Raw genomic sequence first — 23,320 nt, 5'->3', positions numbered from 1 at the left:
CACAGACACACACACACAGGGTGCAAGTTGGGGAGGGGCAGAGAGAGAGGGAGACACAGAATCCAAAGCAGGCTCCAGGCTCCGAGCTGTCAGCACAGAACCCAATGAGGGGCTCGAACTCATGAACCATGAGATCATGACCTGAGCTGAAGTTGGACGCTCAACGGACTGAGCCACCCAGGCACCCCAATATTTTGATTTGTATCCAGGTTTTTTTGATGTTTTACTTGGTGGTTGGTTTGGTTTGGGTTTTGCCATGTAGATTTGTAGAATTATTCTCAGGCATTTGGTTTATCAATCTTGTATAAATTTTAGGTTTTTTTTCTTATCACTTTTAAATTTTTTTTTTTTTTTAACGTTTTTATTTATTTTTGGGACAGAGAGAGACAGAGCATGAACGGGGGAGGGGCAGAGAGAGAGGGAGACACAGAATCGGAAACAGGCTCCAGGCTCTGAGCCATCAGCCCAGAGCCTGATGCGGGGCTCGAACTCACGGACCGCGAGATCGTGACCTGGCTGAAGTCGGACGCTTAACCGACTGTGCCACCCAGGCGCCCCTCTTATCACTTTTAGAGAGACTCATCTCTTTAAAATTACAACAGATTTCTCCCATAATTTTTTCAAACCCTTTTATGGTGTGTGTGTGTGTGTGTGTGTGTGTGTGTGTGTGTGTGTGTGTGTGTTAATATTTAATCTTTGGCTTATCAGGAATTTATCCCAGTAAAGTTTGAGGTAGGAATTCAATTCCTTTTTTTCCACATGATTCCTCAGTTTTACTAATCCCGTAATTTGAGAAATACCTACTCACCATGTATTAAGTTCTTATGTACATTTTTGCCTAATTCCCAATTTTCTGTTGTGCTTCGTTAACCAATGTATTACGTGTCTATTCCCAGACTGTTTTAATTATCGTAGCTTTATGGCGTCAGACTATCTCATAGGGCCTCCTTCACTCTTTCGGAATTTTCCTGGTTATTCTAGCTTATGTTTTTAATTTTTATTTTCTTTAATGTGTGTTTTTTTTTGGGGGGGGGAGGGGAGAGTGGGAGAGGGAGAGGGGCAGAGACCAAGGAAGAGAGAGAATTCCAAGCAGGCTCTGTGCTGTCAGCTCAGAGCCTGGCTAGGGGCTTGAACTCATTAACCGTTAGATGATGACCTGAGCTGAGATGATGACCTGAGCTGAAACCAAGAGTCGGCACTTAACCACCTGAGCCACCCGGGCGCCCCTACCTTGCTTGTGTTTTTTATATGAACTTTAAACCCAGTTTGAAATGCAGTCCTATTGGTATTTTGCATAGACAGATGCACAGGAGACGGCCTCGGTGGTGAGTGCCCGGGAGATCCAGGCTGTGGCGGAGCTGCTGCAGATCTCCCCCGAGGGCCTGCAGAAGGCCATCACTTTCAAAGTGACCGTGAGTCCCTGGGGACCCGGATCTACCAAGCCTCCTGCCGGCCCTTAGACAGCATGGGCTCCTCCCTCTGCCTGGCTCGTTCTTCCCTTTTCCACGCCTACTCTTCCTTTAAGACCTGATACAGGCATTCCCCCACCTCCAGTGGGCCACCCCTGACCCCTGTCTGGGTCATTACTTCCTCCAGGCTCCCACAACCGCTGGCCCTTTGTCCCATCCCAAGGCTGATCTCACTGTGTCTGTCTGCTCATGCCTGTGTCTCCCCCCTTAGACCAGCAGCCCTGTCTCTGCCAGTGTAGGCAGGCAGAGGGGGGATGAGGGTGTTCTGTTCCGCCGCTGGCCAACTGTGTGCCCAGGACCAGTCAGATCATCGTTCCTGCTCCCTTCCCCATGTCCCGCCTCCAATCCTCTGGGGGCTTCCTGGAGGTGGTGGCCAGCCTGCTGTCATTCAGGGGTCTCATCCCTCCCCAGGAGACAATGCGAGAGAAGATCTTCACCCCCCTGACAGTGGAGAGTGCCGTGGATGCCAGGTGAGTCCTGGTCCTCCACGCCTGAGCCCCCAGATCCGAGACCCCCCCACACTAGGCCCACCTGCCCCACACCTTCTCTGCTGCAGAGATGCCATCGCCAAGGTGTTGTATGCACTGCTCTTCGGCTGGCTCATTGCCCGGGTCAACGCGCTGGTGTCCCCACGGCAGGACACGCTGTCCATTGCCATCCTGGATATCTATGGCTTTGAGGTAGGGCTGCACGGGTGGGTGAGGGACAGGGGACATAAAACGTCATCTCTCTCACGTCTCTGCCTATAGCCCACACCGTTATCTGTCCTCAATCTCCTGCCATCACCTTCCCTCACCCGCAAGCACTCCCTGAGGCCACGGAAGGCAGGGAGGGCACTGGGCCGCCAGACGGGGGTGAGCCGGGCCCTGGTGAGGGGCACACATGGGCTACTCGCCAAGAAGGGAGCAGGCCCAGCCTCACCACCCACCTGGCAGGACCTGAGCTTCAACAGCTTCGAGCAGCTGTGCATCAACTATGCAAACGAGAACCTTCAGTACCTGTTCAACAAGATCGTCTTCCAGGAGGAGCAGGTGGGCGGGGCCTCGCTTAGCACTCTTGTCCCCTCCTGACTGGGCAGTGGGCCTCCTCAGAGCCTGACAGGATATGCTGGTCCTTTAGGGGCAAACCGGAGGGTGTCAGGTGAAAGAGAGGGAAAGGCATTCTAAGCCAAGGGCCAGCACATGTGAAGGCCTGTGCTCTGGAGGGGAAGACGCTTGGTGCTGAGCCCAGAGAAGAGCCCTCTTAGGGGATCCTTCTCACCCCGTACAGGGCGGGCCCAGGTGGAGGGAGAAGCAGGGCTCAGAGGGGGTTCGTGTTGCCCTTCTGGGGAGGGAGCTTCCTGTGCAAGCGGAGGGGCCCCTGGTCAGGCCCCTTCAGGTGGATCCAGCCCGGGGGGGGGGGGTGGGTGGATGGGAGCTGGGCAGGGTGAGGAGGCTGAGCCCCTGACATCTGCAGGAGGAGTACATCCGGGAACAGATCGACTGGCGGGAGATCACCTTTGCTGACAACCAGCCGTGCATCAATCTCATCTCACTGAAGCCCTACGGCATCCTGCGCATCCTCGATGACCAGTGTTGCTTTCCCCAGGTGAGCCACGGGTGCCCTGTGAGCCTGGTCAGGTTGCTCAACATCTCTGGGCCTCATGTCCTCATCAGGCCTGAGTCCTGCATTCTTCTGTGCTCTGGCCTGGGGACAGGAGATCAGGACACCCAGCCGGCCATTCACAACCTGGGGGTGGGTGATTGAGGCTGGAGAGGGGGCTGCGGGTGTCCAGAGGAGGGTACTAGCCTGGGAAGTTGTAGAAGCCTTCCTGGAGGAGGTGACCTTGAGGTTGGGCCTCAAACTCTTGATTAGAAGACACGAGGGTAGGGTGGGCGCTCTGGGCAGTGGGACTAAAGAGTACAAAGAAGGCTGGGCTGGAGGGTGAGGCAGCTGGGAGCTAATGGGACACTCCTGTCTGGGAGGGGGGTCCACTGAAGCCTCCCCACCCAGGGTAATGGGTAGCCAGAGGAAGCTGTGACTTGCTTCTCCCCAGTGCTCCCCGGGAACCAGTTCTCCATAGAGAACTTGTCACTGGCCCAGGAGCAGGGTACCCAGGTTCCCCACACACCCGCTGACCCTCGCCTGCCCCCAGGCCACAGACCACACATTCCTGCAGAAGTGCCATTACCACCACGGCGCCAACCCACTCTACTCCAAACCCAAGATGCCACTGCCCGAGTTCACCATCAAGCACTACGCAGGCAAAGTCACCTATCAGGTGAGACCCGAGACAGCACGCACGGCCCCCAGTGCCGCTGTTCCCCGCAGCTGAAGATGGAAGGGCAACGTGGGCTGCGAACGCTCCCACCTGGTTCTAGTTCTGGCCCTGCCGATCCTCAGCTGTGTGACCCTGGGCAAATTGCTTCACCTCTCTGAGCCCATCTCCTTATCTGGAAGATGGGGATTAACGATAGTGCTCATCTCCTGTGCTGAGTGTGAGAAGCCTGGGGCTGGGGGTGGGTGATAAAGAGTAACTGTTGTCAGTAGTGATGTGGTCACTCTCATCACTGTTATCTGACACATTCCAGCTTTTGTCCCCACCTGGGCCTCATTTTCCTCACCTGTAGGACAGACACAGGACAGTGTCCTCTACCGAAGAGGGGGCTAAGGACCACACTGGTCATGTGAAGCTTTGGCTAGGACTCCCCTCCCTGGAGGATGGGAAGGGTAGTGGAGGCAGAAGGGGAGGGGACCATAGCAGGGGGAAGAATCCAGCACCTCCTAGGACAGATAGGGAGATGGGAGGCCTGGAGGGGCAGGGCCAGGGTCCCCCGGGGGCTGTGAGCCCCTGACCTGCTGGAGGGAGGCAGGGAGGAGGAGGGGAGCAGACAGGCTGATGCACATGGGGGTAGGGATAGGCTGTCCCCCCTGCCTACCAGTGGGTCCAACCCAAACTGCCCTGTTGTTCCCCCTTTGCAGGTGCACAAGTTCCTAGACAAGAACCATGACCAGGTGCGCCAGGATGTGCTCGATCTCTTTGTGCAGAGCCGGACACGGGTGAGCAAGCCTTGCCTCCTGCCCTCTGGCCCTGCCCCAGAGCACACAGCCTACCATCAGGCCCCTCTCTTAGTCCAGGAAATGGGGAAGTCCCCTGGCGCTGGTCTCGCCTCTGACTCGTCCTGGCCCCGGCCAGGTTCTGACCTTGACCCCAACCCTAACCCAGAGTCTTGCCTTGCTCTGTCTTTTCTTCCATTCTTGATCCTGTCTCCTGAAGGTCTGTGCCCCTGGCCGGCCCCGCTGGATTGCCTTGTCTGTCCTCTGGCCCATCCTGGCCCTGCCCACCCGGCTGTGCCCCGCCTTATCCCCTCACTGAGCAGTTCTCCCAAACGGCCTGTTGTGCTCAGCCACCCACCCCACTCTCTGGACCTCCACCTTCTCTCTTCCAAATGGGAACCCTCCTCCTGAGGTCATTGCCAGAGTTCATGACCATGTGTGTAACAGGCCAGCTCAGGTGCACAGTCGGTGCCTGTGTGCTCCCCAGACTGAAGAAAAAAAAAGTCAGCCCAACCATGGGATAGGTCCTCTGCGAGGCACAGACCACCCTGACTCGGGAGGTGTGTGATCTGGGAGGACAGCAGCCTTGCAGAGAGGGCAGGGGCCCAGTGGGTTAGTTTGCTGATCACTTCGGTTTGGAGATTTGACTCCTTTTGTTCTTAACTCCTTTTGTCCACCCCCTCAACCTCTATTTCCTCATTTCTGTCTCTCGGCCCCCATCTCTCCCCGTTTCCCTGTCTCTCGGTGCCTTGACCACTGTCCCGGCCTGCTGCCCGCCCCTGCGCAGGTGGTGGCACACCTCTTCTCCAGCCACGCGCCACAGGCTGCCCCTCAGCGCCTGGGCAAGAGCAGCTCGGTCACCCGGCTCTACAAGGCGCACACAGTGGCCGCTAAGTTCCAACAGTCGCTCCTGGATCTGGTGGAAAAGATGGAGAGGTGAGCATGGCGGGCGGGTGGGCACCCAGCCTCACCTCTGACCCACCCCGTGACCCTCGGGTAAGCACCTCCCTTCCCTGGGACCTCATACTGCCCTCCTCCCACCTCCGTCCAGGTGTAACCCCTTGTTCGTACGTTGCCTGAAGCCCAACCACAAGAAGGTATGTGATGGCTGAGGTCCCTGGGAGAGCCATATCCTCTTCCCCATGCTGTGTGACCTTGGGCAAGTGGCTGTGCCTCTCTGGACCTCCATCTTCCCAGCCCACTGTGGGAGCTATTTGTCATCGATAGTGCCATTTGCACACGGGTGGGCTAGTATGCCAACTCCTCCTCTGGGCTTTCCTTACAGGAGCCAGGCCTCTTTGAGCCAGATGTGGTAATGGCACAGTTACGCTATTCGGGGGTGCTGGAGACCGTGCGGATCCGCAAGGAGGGCTTTCCAGTGCGCCTGCCCTTCCAGGTGTTCATCGACAGGTACCTCAGCCAGGGTGGGTCCTGAGCTGCCCAGATCCTTATCCAGCTCCCCCATGGCCCCAGGAATACAGAACCCAAGGCAGGACAGAGCTTGCTGTGCACAGTTGCTCAGGTTGTGTGCCACACAAGATTATTACCTGCTAGCTGCCACGTGGCAGGTACGTTTCTTATTTTGCATTTTCTCATGCTTTTATTGTTAACGTGTGGAGATTCCGAGGGAGTAATTCTAGGTTATTATGACAAGTTTCCAGCAGATGGCGGTAAAGCGTCTTATTCGACTGAAACTCTGTTGGGATTTTCTGACAGTCAGAAGTGGAGTCTGGGGATGGAGTGCCTATTTCTGATTAGAAGACACTATGACTAGAGCCTCTGCTAGAGACTCCGTGGTCTAGCGGGCAGCTGGGGGTAGGTCCCTTAGCCCCAGGCTGAGTTTGCGCCCCTGCAGGTACCGCTGTCTAGTGGCCCTCAAACACAACCTGCCAGCCAGTGGGGACATGTGTGTGTCGGTGCTGAGCCGGCTGTGCACGGTCACGCCAAATATGTACCGCGTCGGTGTCAGCAAGGTGAGTGCCACCCCACAAGCGGTCCCTGAAGCCCCGCGTTCAGGGGTTTTAGAACTGGAGCCTCTGGAGTCAGAAATGCCCAAACTAAAGATCCCTGGCCCGGAGGCCGCGCAGTTGAGTTTGGTAGATGGAATGCTCACTCTGCCTCTGGACTTTTGCTCGGGTAGCTCCCACGGTCTAACGCACCGTCCCTCTTTGTTCTCCCTCTCCAAACTCAGCCTGCGCTGCTGCCCCATCTAGTCTGTCTCCACCGCCTTCTGGAGGGGAGGGGCCCCAGTCCACTCCCCAGGCCCTTATGTGCCTCGATGCCTGCCTCCTCTCCTCAGCTGTTCCTGAAGGAACACCTACACCAGCTGCTGGAGAGCATGCGCGAGCATGTTCTGAACCTGGCAGCCGTCACGCTGCAGAGCTGCCTCCGCGGCTTCTTCATCCGGCGGCGTTTCCGCTCCCTGCGCCACAAGATCATCCTGCTGCAAAGTCGGGCCCGTGGCTACCTGGCCAGGTACAGCCCAGACACGGCAGGCCTCCCCGGAGGCCTAGGGCTAGGCGAGGCTTGGGAGAGGCCATACCTGAACTGGGGCAGTAAGCCCCCTGGCCTGGCGGCGTGCAAGCGGAGAGTCGGGGCCTCTGCGGGAAGGATGTTGGGATTCTGTAGGTCTCTGCTTTTGGACGTCCCGCCCACCTACCCCCTGGCCCTTGTGACTGATGGGCGGGAATCTTTCCAGCCAAGAGGGGTCCCACCCTGCATCCTAGGAGCCCCAGTAGGATGTACATGCTGGAGACAGGTTAATCCAGGCCCTGCCACTTAATGTGCTGTGTGATCTTGGCTAAGTCACTGCCCCTCTCTGAGCTCCAGCTTCTCTTTGTAGCACAGGGCTGCCACACTGACCGTGGGCAGTGATACCCAGGCCAGGCTGGCGTGGGCATCTCCGTATCTCCGTCACCTTGTGATCCCAACCCCTGCCCCTCCGTCCCCCGCCCCCCCCCCCCCCCCGACACTTCTTTCCTCCCCACCCCCCAGGCAGCGGTATCAGCAGATGAGAAGGAGCCTGGTGAAGTTCCGGTCCCTGGTACACACATACGTGAACCACCGGCATTACCTCAAGGTACAGTCCCACCCCTCACCCTCCTCCCGGGAGCCAGGCGGCAGGGAGAGGGAGGAGGCACTTAGCACCCAGGAGGAGACTGTTGGCCTCAGACAGTCTTGGGTTCGAATCCCCACTCTGCACTTACTAGCTGTGACCTTGGCCTTCTGTATCCTCACTTTACCCGTTTACCCCCTGGAGTCTTGGAGGGGGGCGAGTTCAATGAGTTCAATGAGCTGTTGTGCGGGAAGGAATTGGCCTGTGCCGGGTTCACGGTGGGGCCTTGAGCAGTTGGGTATGATAGAATTTGTCGACCTGAGCAGCACTGGATATGGTCTCGCTCTTACCTTAATGCCGGTCTTGGCTTATTGTCATGTAAACCAACCACCAGAAAGACAATTGCAATCCCCAAGGCCCCGAAGAACCACCTGGCTTCTACTGAAGGTTTTGTGGAGCTCAGAGAGGATTCCATCGCACATCTCTCGGCTTCTTCCCAGAAAGCCCCCTGTGGGTCTTTCCCTTTCCCCAAAGTATTACTCCCTCTGCCCCTTACCTCTTTCTCTTTGTCCCTTCCTTTCCTGTTTCTCTGGCCACGCTTTTGCCTTCCCTCTGCCATCTGCGAGGCGGGGCAGATGCCCCCTTTGCTTCTCTCGCCCGCCGCCTCGTGCCGGGCCGGCTGGGGCCGCCCCCGGGCCCGAGGCCTGCCGTCGCCTCTGCCCACCATTCCCCGCCTTGACCATCTGCTCTCCTGCAGCTGAGGGCAGAGCGGAGGCTCCGGGCGGAGGAGGCGCGGCTTCGGGAGCAGGAGGTGGGTGTGGGGGCCGGGCGGCAGCCAGGACAAGAAGGGAGGCTTGCAGGTAGAGTTGTGGCGGGCCTGGCCCTCACTAGGCGCCGTCCCTCCAGGAGCTGAGCAAGCGGGAGGTGGTGGCCGTGGGGCACCTGGAGGTACCCGCTGAGTTGGCGGGACTCTTACAAGCCGTGGCAGGTACTTCCGTGCCGGACGGTGGGGTGGGGGTGGGCGTGGGCAGGCACAGGAGCCTGGCACCTCATACCCTCCTCTCTCCACAGGCCTCAGGCCAGCCCGGGTGCCCCGGGTGGTCCCCGTGCGGACTCCCCGGCTTCAGGCCGAGCCCCGTGTCACACTGCCCCTGGATATCAACAACTACCCCATGGCCAAGTTTGTTCGATGCCACTTTAAGGTAATGGCTGGCATAGGCCCAAGTGGCTCTGGCCAGTGGGCGCTGACCAATTAAAGCTAACACTGTACTTGTCCAGGGGCCGGCTCCTGGCCGTGCCCTGTGGCATGGGGTAATGAGCCCTTGAGTTGTGGATCGTGAGGAGTCTGGGGGCTCCCGGGGAAGCGCTGGACAGAAGCAGTGGGCCCTCGGGGGCTTAGGAAGCAGTTATTTGCCAACCAGTTGGAAATATTCTAGAAATTTAACAACCGGTAGGGCCACAGTCATCCCTACTCTCACTTCTGGCTCTCCAGGAAGGGGGGCTCTCCAAGGGGCGCAGATAGTCTCCACCGCCAGCTTGCTGAGGGCCAGAGTCTGCCCCTCTTCAAGCCTCAGTTTCTCCATCCATACACTGGGGAAAGGAGCCCTTACCTCACAGGCTCCTGTGCCCCCACCTGGCATAGGGCAGTGGATCCAGATGTGCCCGTGAGTCCCAGGTCTGTCCCCACGCCCCTGCCCCGTGCCCCCAGGAACCTGCCTTCGGGATGCTGACCGTGCCCCTGAAGACACCCCTCATGAGGTTGCCAGTAGAGTGCCATGCAGAAGCCGTGAGCGTCTTCAAGTTGGTATGGGTCTGCCCAGGTCACCCCTGAATTCACAGGCCTTGAGGCCCCTTGTCTGTCTCCCCTGGATGCTCCACTAGCCCAAGCCCTTAAGCCCAGCCCTCTTCTTTGGAGGAAAGACTTCTGGGGGTGGGGGTGGGGGTGGGGGTGGGACCAGGAGATAAAATCTGGGCTCCACTCTGGGCTAGGCTTTGAGGATTGGGAGTCTTTCTTCTCCCAGCCATCTTCCTGGCAAAGAGGCTGCCCCAGGGCCTTTGTGGAGCTTCCCAGGAACAGCAAGAATAGATCAGGCCCTCTCCTCGAGGACTTCCTAGTCTGAGGGTGGAGGTAGAGTAGGCCTAGTCCGAGGGGGGAGGTAGAGTAGGCCTGACCAGTGACTACAAACATGGACAGAGATTAGGCATGGCGGCCGGGGAGTCCAGACTGGGCCCCTAATCCAGTCCTGGACAGAATCAAAGAGGGGGCATGTGAGCTAGAGTGGAAGGGGTCAGAATTCACCAGCCAGGACAAATGGAGAAGGCACAGAGGGAAGAGGGACTTGATGTAGTCAGGACACATCAGTGGATGAGAGTGAGAAGAGCAGGGGCAAGAAGGGGTCAGGAGGTCTTGGCTGACAGATCTGGAACTTGGGATTTCATTCTAAGGGCCCTAGGGAGCCAAGGAAGGTGCTTCCGTGGGAGGTGGTGTGGTCAGATATGAATGTTAGAAAGTACTCTCCGGGGCCTGGATGGAGTAGGAGGTGAGGGGCTGGCTGGAGGCCAGGGATGCAGGGAGGGCTGGGGCTGTATGGGCAGCTGTAGTGGGACATTCATGAACAGGTGAGAAGGTCAGTATGTGCTTTGGGTCTTGACTTTTCTCATAGTCGGGATGGGCCACCTGGTCATTTGGCATAGGATGTGGCAATTATATTGTAACACAGGGGGCCGTTACGTGGGCTTTCCTGGGACGCATGGGAAGCACGTGAGAGGGGTGCCCGTCGGGGGTGGGGCCCTGGCAGGAACAACCTTCCAAGAGGCCCAGGAGAATCTGTTTGTGGCCCAGATCCTGCGCTTCATGGGCGACCCCCACCTGTATGGCGCCCAGGAAAATGTCTTCGGGAACTACATTGTGCAGAAGGGTCTGGCGGTGCCCGAACTTCGGGATGAGATCTTGGCACAGCTGGCCAACCAGGTGTGGCGCAACCCCAGCACCCACAATGCCGAGCGGGGCTGGCTCTTACTGGCTACCTGCCTCAGTGGCTTTGCACCTTCATCGCGCCTCAACAAGTACCTGCTCAAGTGAGTGGAACCGGGCAGGGCCAGGGCATGGGGACGATGACGCTGGCATGAGACCCCGGGCTGGGATGTTAAAGGGCCGGCCAGGAGTGAGGTCTCTGTCCTTGGAAGCTGAGGCATGGGGGGCCGATCAGGGGCTGTTCTCTTTCTCTCTTGGGCTCAGAGGAAGAAAGAAGGGCAGGTCTTCACTAGGGAGAGTAGAGCTCAGGTAAAACTGGATAAAGGATTTGCAGAGCTCAGAGGGTGGCAAGACCGGGGTGTGGGGAGTTTGGGAAAAAGGCACTGATCTCATGTCATGGGAGTAGAGCGTGTCTGGACTCGAGAGAGTCTGGGTTCAAATCCCAACTCAACCTATAAAGCGTTGTAATTGCTATGTGAGCAAGGTTATTGTCAGCATCCTGATGGTATTGATAATGATGATGAGGCCGATGATGATGATGATGATGATGATGATGATGATGTCACCCTGTTGGGTGAGAAGGATGATTTGCAAGAGAAAGAGCTCAGGCAGGCCCTGGGTGTAAACCCTAGCTCTGACACCTATCTGCTGTGTGTCCTGGGGCGACTCCCTGCCCTTCTCCGAGTCTCTTTCCTCGGCCTGTAAATTAGGAATGGTAACAGGATCCACCTTACGGGGTGGGTGTGAGCCTAAGAGCGTGCGGAGCTTCACCTGGGCTGTGTGCAGTAGGTGGGCAGCTCACTTGGTCAGTCTTGCTGCCAGGTTGGGACCACTGCCTTGCTGTGCGGGGCTTCCTGTGGGCACAGTTCTAGGTTCCTTCTTTCGGCCACTCTGGGCCTACTCCCTGCTGCTCCTGGCCAGGCCCGACAGCATCAGGAAGGGGGACAGGAAGCCAGGTATGTGGATCACCTGCCCTGGCAGGGATCAGGCTTGTTGGTCCTGGGCCAAGCTGAACCCTCACGGTCATCTCCTGTATAGGTGGGAACTTGGAGGCAGGCTCAGAGAGGGCAGATGACCGCACAGGGATGCTTGGTGAAGGAATGGAAGGCAGAGTCTTCCAGAGTCCAAGTTCTTGCCCATACCCTGCTGTAGCCCCCAGCCTGTCAATGACATTTTGCTCCAACAAATTTTGGTGGGCCTTTCTGGAACCTCTTTGGCCTATCCTTTGGATCTCTGTGCCGGCTTAAGATACTTCTGGTTAGCCTGGGACCCTTTCAGCTTAGTCCTAGAACTCTGGGATAGCCTGAGATCTTTTTTAGTCTAGCCCCAGAACTCTGAGACTGACCAGAGGCCCTTTCAGCCTAGTCCTGGACCTCAGGGCTGTCCTGGGACCCCTTCAGTATCATCCCAGAGCTCTGGACCATAGCCCGGGACCCTTCTGATCTAGCCTCAGAGCTGGGGCCTTCTCAGCTTCACCTGAGAGCTCTGGACTAGCCTGGGCCTCCGTCAGACTAGACTTAGAATCCCTGTCTATCCTGGCCTAGCCACAGATCCCTCTTCATCCTGGTTCCAACTCTTACCCATCAGGTTTGTGTCTGATTACGGGCGGAATGGCTTCCAGGCTGTGTGTCAACACCGCCTCATGCAGGCCATGGGCCGGGCCCAACAGCAGGGTTCTGGGGCAGCCCGCACCTTTCCCTCGACCCAGCTCGAGTGGATAGCAACCCAGGAGAAGGCCAACATGGCGTTGGATGTGGGCTGCTTCAACGGTGAGCTGTCCTCTCCACACCTTGTGCTGCCTTCCCTTCTCCCTCTATCCTGCACAAAGGGGCACCCGGAGTCCACGGGCCCCAGTAGAAGCCGTGGGGTGTTCTGGAGTGGGGAGGAGCCCTCTGGGTGTGGCTCTGGAAAGAGGTCAGCATGTGGGTGTGGGGGCTGGACCTAGATTGGGGGAAGGGAGCTGGGGCTTCGAGGATGCAGATCCAGGGTCCAGGACAAGAGTGGGGAGGCCTAAGAGCAGGGTGCAGGTGGGGAAGCAGTAGGCCTGGACCTCAGATGCATCCTGGCTGAGCCCAGCACCTGCTGCTCCCCCAGGTGACCAGTTCTCCTGCCCGGTGCACTCCTGGAGCACGGGGGAAGAAGTGGCTGGAGACATTCTGAGGCACAGGTCGGCACCTGGAATGCCCCACCCAGCACATGCTTGTGAACCTGGGAAGGAGGGGAGGGAGGGGCAGAACGCCAGATCCCCCGTGGGGTCCGCTGTGGTCATGCTTGGGGTCTGGCTTATGTCCCAGGGTTTTCCTAGGCAGTACCTGTTGGCTGCATCCCTCATTTCTGTCCCTCCATGTGCCGTCACCAGGGGGCTGACAGATGGCTGGCGTGGCTGGACAGTGGCCATGAAGAATGGGGTCCAGTGGGCAGAGCTGGCAGGCCATGACTACGTGCTGGACCTGGTGGCGGACCTAGAGCTGCTCAGGGATTTCCCGAGACAGAAGTCTTACTTCATTGTGGGTGCAGAAGGGCCCGTGGCCGGCAGGGGCAGCCCCAGAGCGTAGGTGGCTACCTGAACCCTTCGTGCAGATGGCCTCTCCCAGCGCAGTGCTCCCCTCCCAACTGCTGGCTAGGAGCTGAGTTCTAAACCTAGGCTTTAAGTAATCTCTGCACCCAGTGTGGGGCTCAAACTCACAACCCTGAGCCCGAGAGTCAGATGCTCTACTGCCTGAGCCAGCCAGGCACCCCATTTTTAAAGGAGGAGAGTCAGCCGTTTCCAGGGCCCAGAGGAGAACATGGTGGTGGAGGGGGTGGGGGGTGGTGATTCTGGGAGGGCCATGATCTCGCGGGAGGTCAGCTGCTCCTTGTCCCCCTTCCCTACAGGGTGTTTGGGAACAGCTGGGACTCAGACTCGGACACTCCCACCAGACCGGAGCCCCAGGGACATGTGCCCAAAGTGGCTGACTCCGATGGGTACTGCAGCCACAACGAGGACGGTACAAATGGGGAGACTGGGGCCCGGAGAGGGACAGCGACCCACCAAGGTCAACCAGCAGTGGCCACTGTCTCTGGTGGGGAGGGATCCTGGGGGGCCGTACAGGGTGATCAGCAGGAGAAAATAACTTGACTTTTCTATCTCCCTCACACACCAGACTCAGACAGCCTTGGAGAACCCTCTGTGCCCCACAAGGGACTGGACTGCTACCTGGACAGCCTCTTCGACCCCGTGCTGTCCTACGGGGATGCGGTAGGCTTGGGATGGGATGTTTGCAGACAGCTGGGACCGCACGTACACATCAAGTCACACACCCACAGGGGTGACACAGGAGCCTCTCCCAGCCAGGGCCTGGGAGTGGTTTGTCTCATCTGGGTCTCCTGGGGGCCAAAGGAGGGTGTCCTCATGACTAGGGAGGCTCCTGGCTGGGACCCCAGAAGGACCCACGGCTGAAGGTTCAGCCCCCTCCTCTGGTGAGAGCCAGCCCCCTCAGGCACCCTTACTCATTCTGGGAACTCCCAGGAGCCCCTGCGTGGCATGATATGTGGCCCTGAGCAGGGTACAGCTCCTCTTTGAACCTGTTTACCCCTCCGTGGAGGGCAGAATGGGTTGGGGGTTTGCAAGGCTGTGGGGGTACTGCCTGGGATGCTGCAGTGGCAGAGGCTGGGCGTGGAGCAGACACTGGGCTGGTGGGAGGCCCCCCGGGACAGAGGAGGTGCCCGGTGTCAGGTGCCCGTTGCCTTGGAACCTCGGGAGTATGGCATGGAGGCAGACACTTGAGCCATCTGCTGTCCCCAGGACCTGGAGAAGCCAACAGCCATTGCCTACCGCATGAAAGGGGGAGGCCGGCCTGGCGAAAGTGGCAGCAGCAGCACTGAAGACCCCCCCAGGAGACCCCCAGAGCCAAAGCCAAAGCCAAAGCCAAGTCAGTGCCTACCGCCAGGGTGGTTCCAGGGTTGGGCAAAGAGGAGGCCCCCCCCACCGCTGGTTCTCGGGGCTCCTTCACAGGCGACAATGGGGGCAGCCATGGGTGTGGTGGGGGCGAGTCAACGGCAGGGTGGGGGTTAGATAGGGAATTCCACTTCCCTCCGTCTCTCACCCCTTGGGATCTACGCCCTCCGACTTGGCTCCCCCAGTCCCAGGCCTGGATGCCTCCACGCTGGCTCTGCAGCAGGCCTTCATCCACAAGCAGGCCGTGCTACTGGTGAGTGCCGGCTGGGCTGCGGGAGGTGCCCTGAGCACGGGCCCGCCTGGTCACCACCACCACCTCTTCCCAGGCCCGGGAGATGACCCTGCAGGCCATGGCACTCCAGCAGCAGCCCCTGAGTCCCGCCCCAAGGCCCTTGCTCCCAGAGGTGAGCCCGGCTTGCCCAGGTGAGCACTGCGCTGCTCCAGGGCATCATGGTGCCTCTCTGAGCCCATCCTGGGCAAGCACGGGGTCCCTGAGAACGGGCTGATGTGTCCCAGGAAGCGCACCTTCTTCCCTGTTCTCTGCAGAAAGCCCTAGCGCCAGAGGCGCGGCCGAAGTTTGTAGGCACGGGACCCCCAGCCAAACCCGTGCTCCTGCGCTCCACTCCAAAGCCCTTGGCCCCGGCCCCTCTGGCCAAGGCCCCAAGAGCCCCCACCAAGCCCGTGGCTGCCCCCATTCTAGCTCAGGACCGGGCTTGTCCAGAAACCTGTGAGTGTCCTATCCCAGCAGTGGGGGCTTCCCAGGACCGGACTGGGGGTGTGGTTGTGCTCCTTGTGGCCTTATCCTGTCCCCGCCCCTTGCCCACAGCTTCGCCCTGCCCGGAGCTGGTCCGGTATTCAACACTCAACTCGGAGCACTTCCCGCAGCCCACGCAGCAGATCAAGAACATCGTGAGGCAGTACCAGCATCCTCCCCGGGGAGGCCGGCCCGAGGCCCGCAGGTCAGCTGTGCCCCGACCCCAGCCCTCCAGCCCTCTGGACGAGTGGCCTCCTCACCGTGCCTGAGTGCCCATTAGCAGTGTGGCCATCTACCCAGTTAGCAGCAACCTTTAGGGAGTGAGTTTGTTTACGATCTAGATGAGCCCTTTAGGCAGAGGGGAAGGCCCAGACTGCTGCTCTCTAGGTTGTGCTGTGTGATCTCAGGCCAGGCTCTGATCCTCTCTGGGTTCTCATGTGTAATGATGGGGGTCGGGGGAGGGGGGTTGGAGGAAGAAGTTCCCTGTCATAGGAATTTGTGGCTGGGAAGAAGAAACTCATGTCCAATCCACCAGGAAGGATGGCGGAAAGGTGTTCGTGAAGCGGCCAGACCCCCACGAGGAGGCGCTGATGATCCTCAAGGGGCAGATGGGCCACCCGGCGGCAGCCTCTGGCAGCCAGGTGAGGGGCGGTTTCTGGCTGGGCCCAAGCAGAGCAAAAGACAAAGCGGGGCCTTGGAGAGCTTCAGCAACCAGCTGCCCCCGTGAGCTAAGACCTGTTGCCCCCTGAGCGCTCTCTTTGTGGTGGGGACAGGTGCCTAGAGAGGCCGTGGCCTTGGTGAAGCCAGTGACCAGCACACCACGGCCATCCATAGGACCCACTCCAGGTGAGGGGCCAGGAGGGGAGGAGGGGCAAAAGGGCTGCTGTCCGAGTGTATGAGGAAGCCTGTGTGAGCACAGGTGAGTCCTGGGCTACATGTCAGTGGCGTGCGTGTGTCTGTGTCCCCGAGCCCACGTGGAAGTACCAGGTGGACACTTGTGTAAGTGTGCCAGCACTTAAATAACACTGACTTCAGGCCAGGCCCACTCTGGCCTCACTGAATCCTCACTAAAATCTTTCAAGGAAGTACTATTTTTGTCTATATGTTACAGATGGAAAACGGACGCAGGGAGGTTAGTGACTTGACCATGATCACACAGTTCAAAAGTGTCAGATCAAGTGTCTAAACCAGCCCTCCTAGCATCACCATTGGAACCCTAATTTTACGTTCTCTGCCTATGGTAACTACAGTGAATCTTAACGGATGTAAATCAGCTCGCATCATGTCCGTGCCAGAAATTCTCCCGTGACTCTAAGGATGAACTCCAGACTCCTCACTATGGCCTATGAGACCCTGCATGATCTGCCCACCTTCCCAACCTCATCCCTTCCCACTATCCCCTTGGCACACACAGTTCCTGGAACACAGCAAGCCCACTCCTACCTCAGGGCCTTTGCACTTGCTCTGCTTAAAATGCTCTTCCTCAAAAGATCGTTGCATGCCTTCTCATCATTCAAGTCTTGGCTCAGTGTCTTCTCAGAGAGGTACGCCAGATCACCGAGACCAAAGGACCCTCACAGACCAGCCCCTAGACTCTTTCCCAGCTAGCCCACATTTATTTCCAGCCCAGCTCCTAGAATTGAGAGCTTTGTTGTTTCTTAATTGTCTGTTCTACCTACACCTATCACGAGACTTTAAACACAAGGGCGGGCTCTTTGTCTATAATGTTCACCGTGGTACCCCCAGCCTTTAGCACAGACCTGCTGCATATACGAGGGTGTTTGTTGCACGTATGTGTCAAATGAAGGACTGAGCCAGGGTTGAGTGGTAGGATTGTACAGGTGTGCCCTCAGGATTGGTATGTGTGCAGCCTGGGGTGTGGGAGAGCACCCAGCCCCCGCCCCTTCCCCGATAAGAGGTCGCCCCTTTGTCCCCTTCCTCATCAGCCCTGCCTCTCTCACTCATGCCTGTCCCACTCACTGTGCTCCCCAGTGGCTCCTTCGCGGTCACTGGAGCCCCCTGAAGAACCCCTGCAGACGCGTCTGCACCGCCTAGTCAACCCCAACTACTACGGCTACCAGGATGCCCCCTGGCGGATCTTCTTGCGCAAAGAGGTACCTGGCCAGGGTGGAGCCGAAGCAGGGGCTGATGGGGGCAGGGCCCCCTCCCTAGCAGAGAGCGGGGAGGAGGGGCGGGAGTGGGGGCACAGGAGCCTGGTCTGAGCCAGAGGGCAGAGTCAGAGCCAGGGGCCCTGGTGGTATGGAGCCAGCCGTATCTGGCTGGGGGTGGGGCCGAGTGTGAGGCACAGTGAGGGGACTATCCAGAGGGCCTCACGGGAGCCCCGATCCCGCAGGTGTTTTACCCCAAGGACAGCTACAGCCACCCTGTGCAGCTAGACCTCTTGTTCCGGCAGGTGAGGACTTCTCTTCCCTTTCTGGCTCGGTGTACTCATCAGGGCAATGGGCACATAGACTAGCCGTCTGCCGATTTCACTTTTGTACTCTTAGATTTGGGGTCCTTGACCACAGTGAGGATGGGAGGTTGTTCTAGTGAATTTCCCACCCTCATGGACAAGGTCAGTAAGCCCACGGTTCGATTTAACCAGACACACGGATTGTCTGAGTTAGATGGGACTCAGAAGTCAAATCCGAGCCCTACCATGTGGATGAGGAGACTGAGGCCTAGGAAGGGCAGCCCTGGTTGTGGAAAAGAGGAGAAAGGGGAGGGTCCTCAGTAAATGAGATCTGATTCACACAGATGACCCCACTGCTCTACCAATAGGACCCTCTACATTCCCACTCACCCTGGAACCGTCCAGCCTGAGTTCCCAGCTGGGGTGGGGGGGGGGGGTCCCACGAGCTCCCTGCGTTTGGCCCCTTCCCACAGATCGTCCACGACACGCTGTCCGAGGCCTGCGTGCGCATCTCCGAGGACGAGAGGCTCAAGATGAAGGCCCTGTTTGGTACCACAGGGGGAGGGAAGGGACGTTGCTGGCACAGCCAGCCAAAGCCAAGCCGGCCCTTTCCAGAGGACGAACCCAGCCCCATTTGCCTCCCAGACACCCCTGGCCTCTTCCACGGCCAGGCTGCCACTCTGAGTTCAGTTTTGCCTAACACAGCGTGTGGCCCTAGTCATCCTGTCTGTCCGTGGATCTTAGTTTCCCAGTGTAGCCAGTGAGGACCCACTTTTCCAATACGTTCTTGCTGGGTGTCAGCCTCCCTCCCTGCAATGTGGGCTGGCGGGGGAGGGGAGAGACCCATCCCTGACCTGACCTGGCATCCCTCAGCCCAGAACCAGCTGGACACGCAGCGGCCGCTGGCAACAGAGAGTGTGAAGCGGGCCGTGGTCAGCACCGCACGCGACAGCTGGGAGGTCTACTTCTCCCGCCTCTTCCCAGCCACGGTGCGAGCCCCCTGCCAGCCCCTGCTCACCCAGAGGCTTCAGGGATGAGGCTAGGAGACTCTCACATGTCCCTTCTCCCCACCCCAGGGCAGCGTGGGCACTGGCGTGCAGATCCTAGCTGTGTCCCACACGGGCATCAAACTCCTGCGGATGGTCAAGGGCAGCCGGGAGGCTGGTGGGCAGCTGCAGGTTCTGCGCACGTACAGGTGACCGGGAGGCAGGCAGGCGAGAATGGGGTCAGCTGGAGACGGGGTTAGCGGACTGGCATTAGCATTTCCGCACTGACTCTTTCCCAGCCAGTTACCGAGTGCCTGTGATGTGCCAGGCTCTGTGCCAAGCCCTATAAGCAAGCCCATTTTAGAGATGGGGAAACCGAGGCTCAGTGAGAAAAGTTGCTCTCAGGTCAGCCAGGAAGCGGATGAGCTGGGAGCCCATTACTACCCTCTCCTGCCTTTCAGACCACACCTCAGCCCTGCCCTCACAGAGCTCACTGTGCAGCGAACGGTGTCTGTGTTGTGAACAGCCAAATTTTAGTGCAGCCGGGAAGGGAAGGGTGTTCTGACATAAGACCTCACTGAGTCCTTGGGCCCCCTCCCCTGCCAGCAGCCCCTTTTGTTCTCTGTCACACAAGGACAGGAGTAGAGCCTTGTTCATCGGTGGCGTGAAAGATGCAGAGAACTTGGTCAGTGGGTGAAAGAGATACGTGTGTGGGCAAAACCAGGGGGGTTGGATCACGAGGCAAAAACAAAAAAAAAAGAGAGAAAGGCAAAGGGTAGTGAGGGCTGGAGTGTCAGTTCAAAGGGTGATGAGAAGTGAGCTGGAGCCACAGGCAGGAGGGGGAGGGGAGGCTGGGCAAGTTGTCAGGTCCCCCGGTGGCAGGGGCAGGGGGGCTGAGGCGGGGCTGGGCTTTGGGAATGGTACAGGGCAGAATGAGAAGGATGGGTGGGGAGGAGGGCACCTCTGGCCAGGGAGCCCTGCCTTCATGCCACTTTCCCGTTCTCCAGCTTTGCGGATATCCTGTTTGTGACCATCCCCTCCCAGAACATGCTGGAGTTCAACTTGGCCAGCGAGAAGGTCATCCTCTTCTCAGCCCGAGCCCACCAGGTCAAGACCCTGGTGGATGACTTCATCCTGGAGCTGAAGAAGGTCAGGATCGCCCTACAGATGCCCCCCTCCTCAGGTGCTGGGTCCCTGGCCCCAGTGGGGAAGCTCAGGTGAGGGATGGAATGGGTAAGCCCTGTGCGTGGACTCTGGTGCCTGGGTTCATCTGATTCGGGTCTCCAGTGCTTTACATGGCCCCCCTTCTACTTGTACAACGCCCTTTCCTCTCTCACCTGGGGAATGTTCCCTTCCCTGATGAATCAGGAAGGAATACCTATGGAGGAGAGGAGCAGGGGAGTGGCCCCAGGCTTCTGGGAGGAGGGGGATGGGACTGCAGCCCCTCACCCTGCCCCTGGCTGACGCAGGACTCAGACTACGTGGTCGCAGTGAGGAACTTCCTGCCCGAGGACCCGGCCCTGCTGGCCTTCCACAAGGGCGACATCATTCATCTGCAGCCCCTGGAGCCACCTCGAATGGGTCAGGGCCGTGGGACAGAGCGGGTACGGGAGGGGGAGGCTGGGCAAGGGGGCCTCCCTCCAGGTGCTGATACAGACTTCACCCCCAGGCTACAGTGCCGGATGCGTGGTCCGCAAGAAGGTCGTGTACTTGGAGGAGCTGCGGCGCAGAGGCCCTGACTTTGGTGGATATCCCCGATCCCCCCGGTCCGGTCTCCAATGCTCCCAAACCTGGAAAAGCTAAACAGTCTGCCCCGGTTTCATGCATTCACACTGCAGATGCTCCGTGGGGGTTTCTCGGTGCCCCAGGGGGGTCTGGCCCGGCCAGGTCTCCTCGGGTGCCTGCTCTGGCCAGCCAGGTCCTCCTGGTGGCCACCTAGCCCAGCTCTCTGCCTCCATATCTGGATGTGGGGTCTCCATGAGTATTCGTGTTCCCACCTATGTGGCCCAGGTCTCTCTCTCTCTGCCTGGGAGTCTACAAGCACCGTGTTTTCTGCTCCATCTCCCGATGAGGGAATGTCTTCCCTTCCCCTGTTTCCTCGTCTGCAGATAGGCTCCGTGACATGCCTCCCTCACAGAGCACTGAGGCAGGGTCAAGAAGGTGCTCGAGTATACCTAGAGGGTCCCCTGAGTCCCAAGACGAGACCCTCCTGTTTGTCTCAGACCCTTTACCTCCCCTCCCCGCCCAGGCTGGAGGTTTGGGACCATCCACGGGCGTGTGGGCCGCTTCCCTTCTGAGCTGGTGCAGCCTGCGGCCGCCCCTGATTTCCTGCAGTTGCCAGCTGAGCCTGGCCGGGGCCGAGCTGCTGCGGTGGCCGCTGCGGTGGCCTCCACGGCTGCCGCACGGGAGGTGGGCCGCAGGAGAGAGGTGAGACCGGCAGGGCCAGGTGATGGGGCTGAGACAGCGGGGGTGGGTGGGTGGTGGTCAGCCCGACTGTGGAGGTGGACAGGAGCAAGGTCGTCCTGGCCGGGACAGGGCGAACTTGGTAGGGCTAGCCAGATGTGTGACCCATGGCATCTGACCAGAGGTGGTTGGAGGTGTGGCCAAATGGGGTAAGGATGGTGGGGGTCAGCAGAAGGGTTGTGATGAGGCCCGTGGGGCAGGACCAGCCTGGGGGCCAGCAGGTGGTCGACCTGGGAGGGGGTGGGGCCAGCCAAATGGGGCAGGGTCAGCCTTGTGGAATGGAACCAGTGAGGGGTGGAGTGAGGTAAAACTAAGAAGTGAGGGGCAGGGTCAGCTAGGACTAAGCAGTTGGGGAGGCCAACCCCAGGATGGGATGTGTATGGTGGGGGTGGGGGCAGATGTGGCAGGGCTGGGGGGCAGGGGGGCAGCTGGACATGTGGTAGGTGTGACCAGGCAGAGGGTGTCAGGACAAGTGAATGGCGGTGGGGCCAGATCAGGTGGGGTGGCGGGCAGCCTGAGAGGGTCTGGCCAGAGTCATCCTTGAGTGTGACCAGGTGTGACCGGGTGTGGCAGGGCAGGCCCTCTTAGCTCTGGCCCTCCCGCAGGGTCCCCCAGTCAGGGCTGGCTCCCCTGACCGTGCGGAGGACGGCCTGACTCTCCCACCGTACACGATGCTTGAGTTTGCCCAGAAGTATTTCCGAGACCCTCGGAGGAGACCCCAGTGAGTGGCGGCCCCACCCCTTATCCTCACTGTGAGGAGGGGAGGGTCTTTCTGGGGCTTCTCCCAGCCATCCAAGGCGGGGAGACCCCACTTCTGGCAGGGGAATGAGAAACCACCCCGATGTGAGGTCGCCTGCGGCCTCCGCTTCTGGGGGCCATGGGAGCCTTCGTGCCTGGTTGACTGACATTGGGTCAAGAACATTCTGTGTGGCAAAAGGATGTAGCCAAAGGCTCGGAGACAAGGCTTGTCAGTAGCACCTGTTTCCTGTTGCAGGGATGGCCTCAGGCTGAAATCCAAGGAGGGTCGGGAGTCTAGAACCTTGGAAGACATGCTTTGCTTCACCAAGGTGTCCAGCCCCAGGCCTGTTTCCCCATCTGTAAAATGATGACGCCAGAGCCCCCTCCCAGGCCCCTCGGGCAAACAGTCTTGTCCTCAGTGGGACCCCTCCCAGCCCTCAGCAGCCCAAGGGCCTGGATTCCTCCCAGGAGCAGCATCCGTCCCACTGTCAAGCCTGTCTCCTTTTTTGTGAGGGGGACTCTCCTGTCTCGTGTGGCCCTCCTCTTTCTGACTTGTCCGTCTGCCATCATGACACGGACCCTCCCTCCCCCCACAGACCCCGCTCCAGGAATCTCTCATCGAGCTCAGCGACAGCAGCCTCAACAAGATGGCCACCGACATGTTCCTAGGTGTGGGGTTGGGACTGTGGCCATGGCCTTGGGTCAGGGAGGATCCAGCACTGTGTGACCCCGCTCATCCCACTTCTCTGGCCCTCAGAGTCTTCCCCTCTCCTCAACTCAGACCTGGGGACCCTTTAAGGGAAGAGGAGCCTCCCAGCTGCCTTTGGCCATGGCCTCCCAGGGACAGACCCAACCTTGGGATGCCCTGGGGTGAGTGGGCAGCTGGGTGTCTGGTGGCCTGAGTGGGACAGGTCTTTCCTACAGCTGTGATGAGGTTCATGGGCGATGCCCCGCTGAAGGGCCAGAGCGAACTGGACGTGCTTTACACCCTCCTGAAGGTCAGTCCAGCCGATTTTGTCAGAGGCTTCCTTTCCTGCTGTGTGGCTCAGTTTCCCCATCTGTCAAAGTTTCAGGACACGGGGGTGGGAAGCCCAGAGAGGAGTACATCCTGCAGGTGGGGTGGGGGCTGGGGAAGGGACCCCAGGCTTCTCTCCAGGTGCTCACCCTGTTCTCGTGTGCCTGATGTGTATGGTGTGGGCCCTGGCGTGGCCTCGGCATGTGACCTGGCCTGCCCTCCTTCAGCTGTGTGGGGACCATGAAGTCATGCGGGACGAGTGTTACTGCCAGGTTGTGAAGCAGATCACAGACAATACCAGCACCAAGCAGTGAGTGAGCTGGGCCTTTACCTCTGCCCTCTTGTCCCCACTCTGTGTCCTCGCTGTAGGAGGGGCCAGTTCAGCCTCTCACCTCCCCAGGCCTTCCCTCCTGATTCTCCCCCCTCATTCTCTCCTTCACTCAGTAGGCAGAATACATGTACTTGGAATTGCCGGGTCTG

General features: G+C 59.1%; 1 protein-coding gene across 1 annotated transcript in view; it reads left to right on the top strand.

The window, feature by feature from the left end:
* MYO15A (myosin XVA) overlaps positions 1-23,320 on the top strand; it is a 52,510-nt gene that overhangs the window by 15,094 nt on the left and 14,096 nt on the right. Inside the window, exons 11-54 of the mRNA XM_086686190.1 lie at positions 1,299-1,412; positions 1,881-1,939; positions 2,026-2,149; positions 2,405-2,500; positions 2,925-3,056; positions 3,604-3,729; positions 4,431-4,508; positions 5,293-5,441; positions 5,557-5,602; positions 5,791-5,915; positions 6,361-6,478; positions 6,805-6,980; positions 7,500-7,584; positions 8,318-8,371; positions 8,467-8,548; positions 8,632-8,762; positions 9,269-9,364; positions 10,403-10,638; positions 12,122-12,303; positions 12,629-12,701; positions 12,894-13,085; positions 13,409-13,521; positions 13,678-13,772; positions 14,319-14,445; positions 14,657-14,724; positions 14,798-14,875; positions 15,018-15,198; positions 15,298-15,430; positions 15,761-15,866; positions 15,999-16,071; positions 17,218-17,339; positions 17,579-17,638; positions 18,112-18,187; positions 18,512-18,627; positions 18,715-18,833; positions 19,632-19,773; positions 20,094-20,205; positions 20,294-20,368; positions 20,873-21,051; positions 21,693-21,808; positions 22,082-22,154; positions 22,422-22,494; positions 22,750-22,823; positions 23,068-23,150. Of these exons, the coding sequence (XP_086542316.1) occupies positions 1,299-1,412; positions 1,881-1,939; positions 2,026-2,149; positions 2,405-2,500; positions 2,925-3,056; positions 3,604-3,729; positions 4,431-4,508; positions 5,293-5,441; positions 5,557-5,602; positions 5,791-5,915; positions 6,361-6,478; positions 6,805-6,980; positions 7,500-7,584; positions 8,318-8,371; positions 8,467-8,548; positions 8,632-8,762; positions 9,269-9,364; positions 10,403-10,638; positions 12,122-12,303; positions 12,629-12,701; positions 12,894-13,085; positions 13,409-13,521; positions 13,678-13,772; positions 14,319-14,445; positions 14,657-14,724; positions 14,798-14,875; positions 15,018-15,198; positions 15,298-15,430; positions 15,761-15,866; positions 15,999-16,071; positions 17,218-17,339; positions 17,579-17,638; positions 18,112-18,187; positions 18,512-18,627; positions 18,715-18,833; positions 19,632-19,773; positions 20,094-20,205; positions 20,294-20,368; positions 20,873-21,051; positions 21,693-21,808; positions 22,082-22,154; positions 22,422-22,494; positions 22,750-22,823; positions 23,068-23,150 (4,868 nt within the window). The remainder of the gene's footprint in view (positions 1-1,298; positions 1,413-1,880; positions 1,940-2,025; positions 2,150-2,404; positions 2,501-2,924; positions 3,057-3,603; positions 3,730-4,430; positions 4,509-5,292; positions 5,442-5,556; positions 5,603-5,790; positions 5,916-6,360; positions 6,479-6,804; positions 6,981-7,499; positions 7,585-8,317; positions 8,372-8,466; positions 8,549-8,631; positions 8,763-9,268; positions 9,365-10,402; positions 10,639-12,121; positions 12,304-12,628; positions 12,702-12,893; positions 13,086-13,408; positions 13,522-13,677; positions 13,773-14,318; positions 14,446-14,656; positions 14,725-14,797; positions 14,876-15,017; positions 15,199-15,297; positions 15,431-15,760; positions 15,867-15,998; positions 16,072-17,217; positions 17,340-17,578; positions 17,639-18,111; positions 18,188-18,511; positions 18,628-18,714; positions 18,834-19,631; positions 19,774-20,093; positions 20,206-20,293; positions 20,369-20,872; positions 21,052-21,692; positions 21,809-22,081; positions 22,155-22,421; positions 22,495-22,749; positions 22,824-23,067; positions 23,151-23,320) is intronic.

Source organism: Puma concolor, chromosome E1 (assembly GCF_028749965.1).
Source record: "Puma concolor isolate L17-30 chromosome E1, mPumCon1.1.hap2, whole genome shotgun sequence".
NCBI lineage: Eukaryota > Metazoa > Chordata > Mammalia > Carnivora > Felidae > Puma > Puma concolor.
Note: the sequence above shows the minus strand (reverse complement) of the source record. Positions and strands in the feature narration are given on the sequence as shown.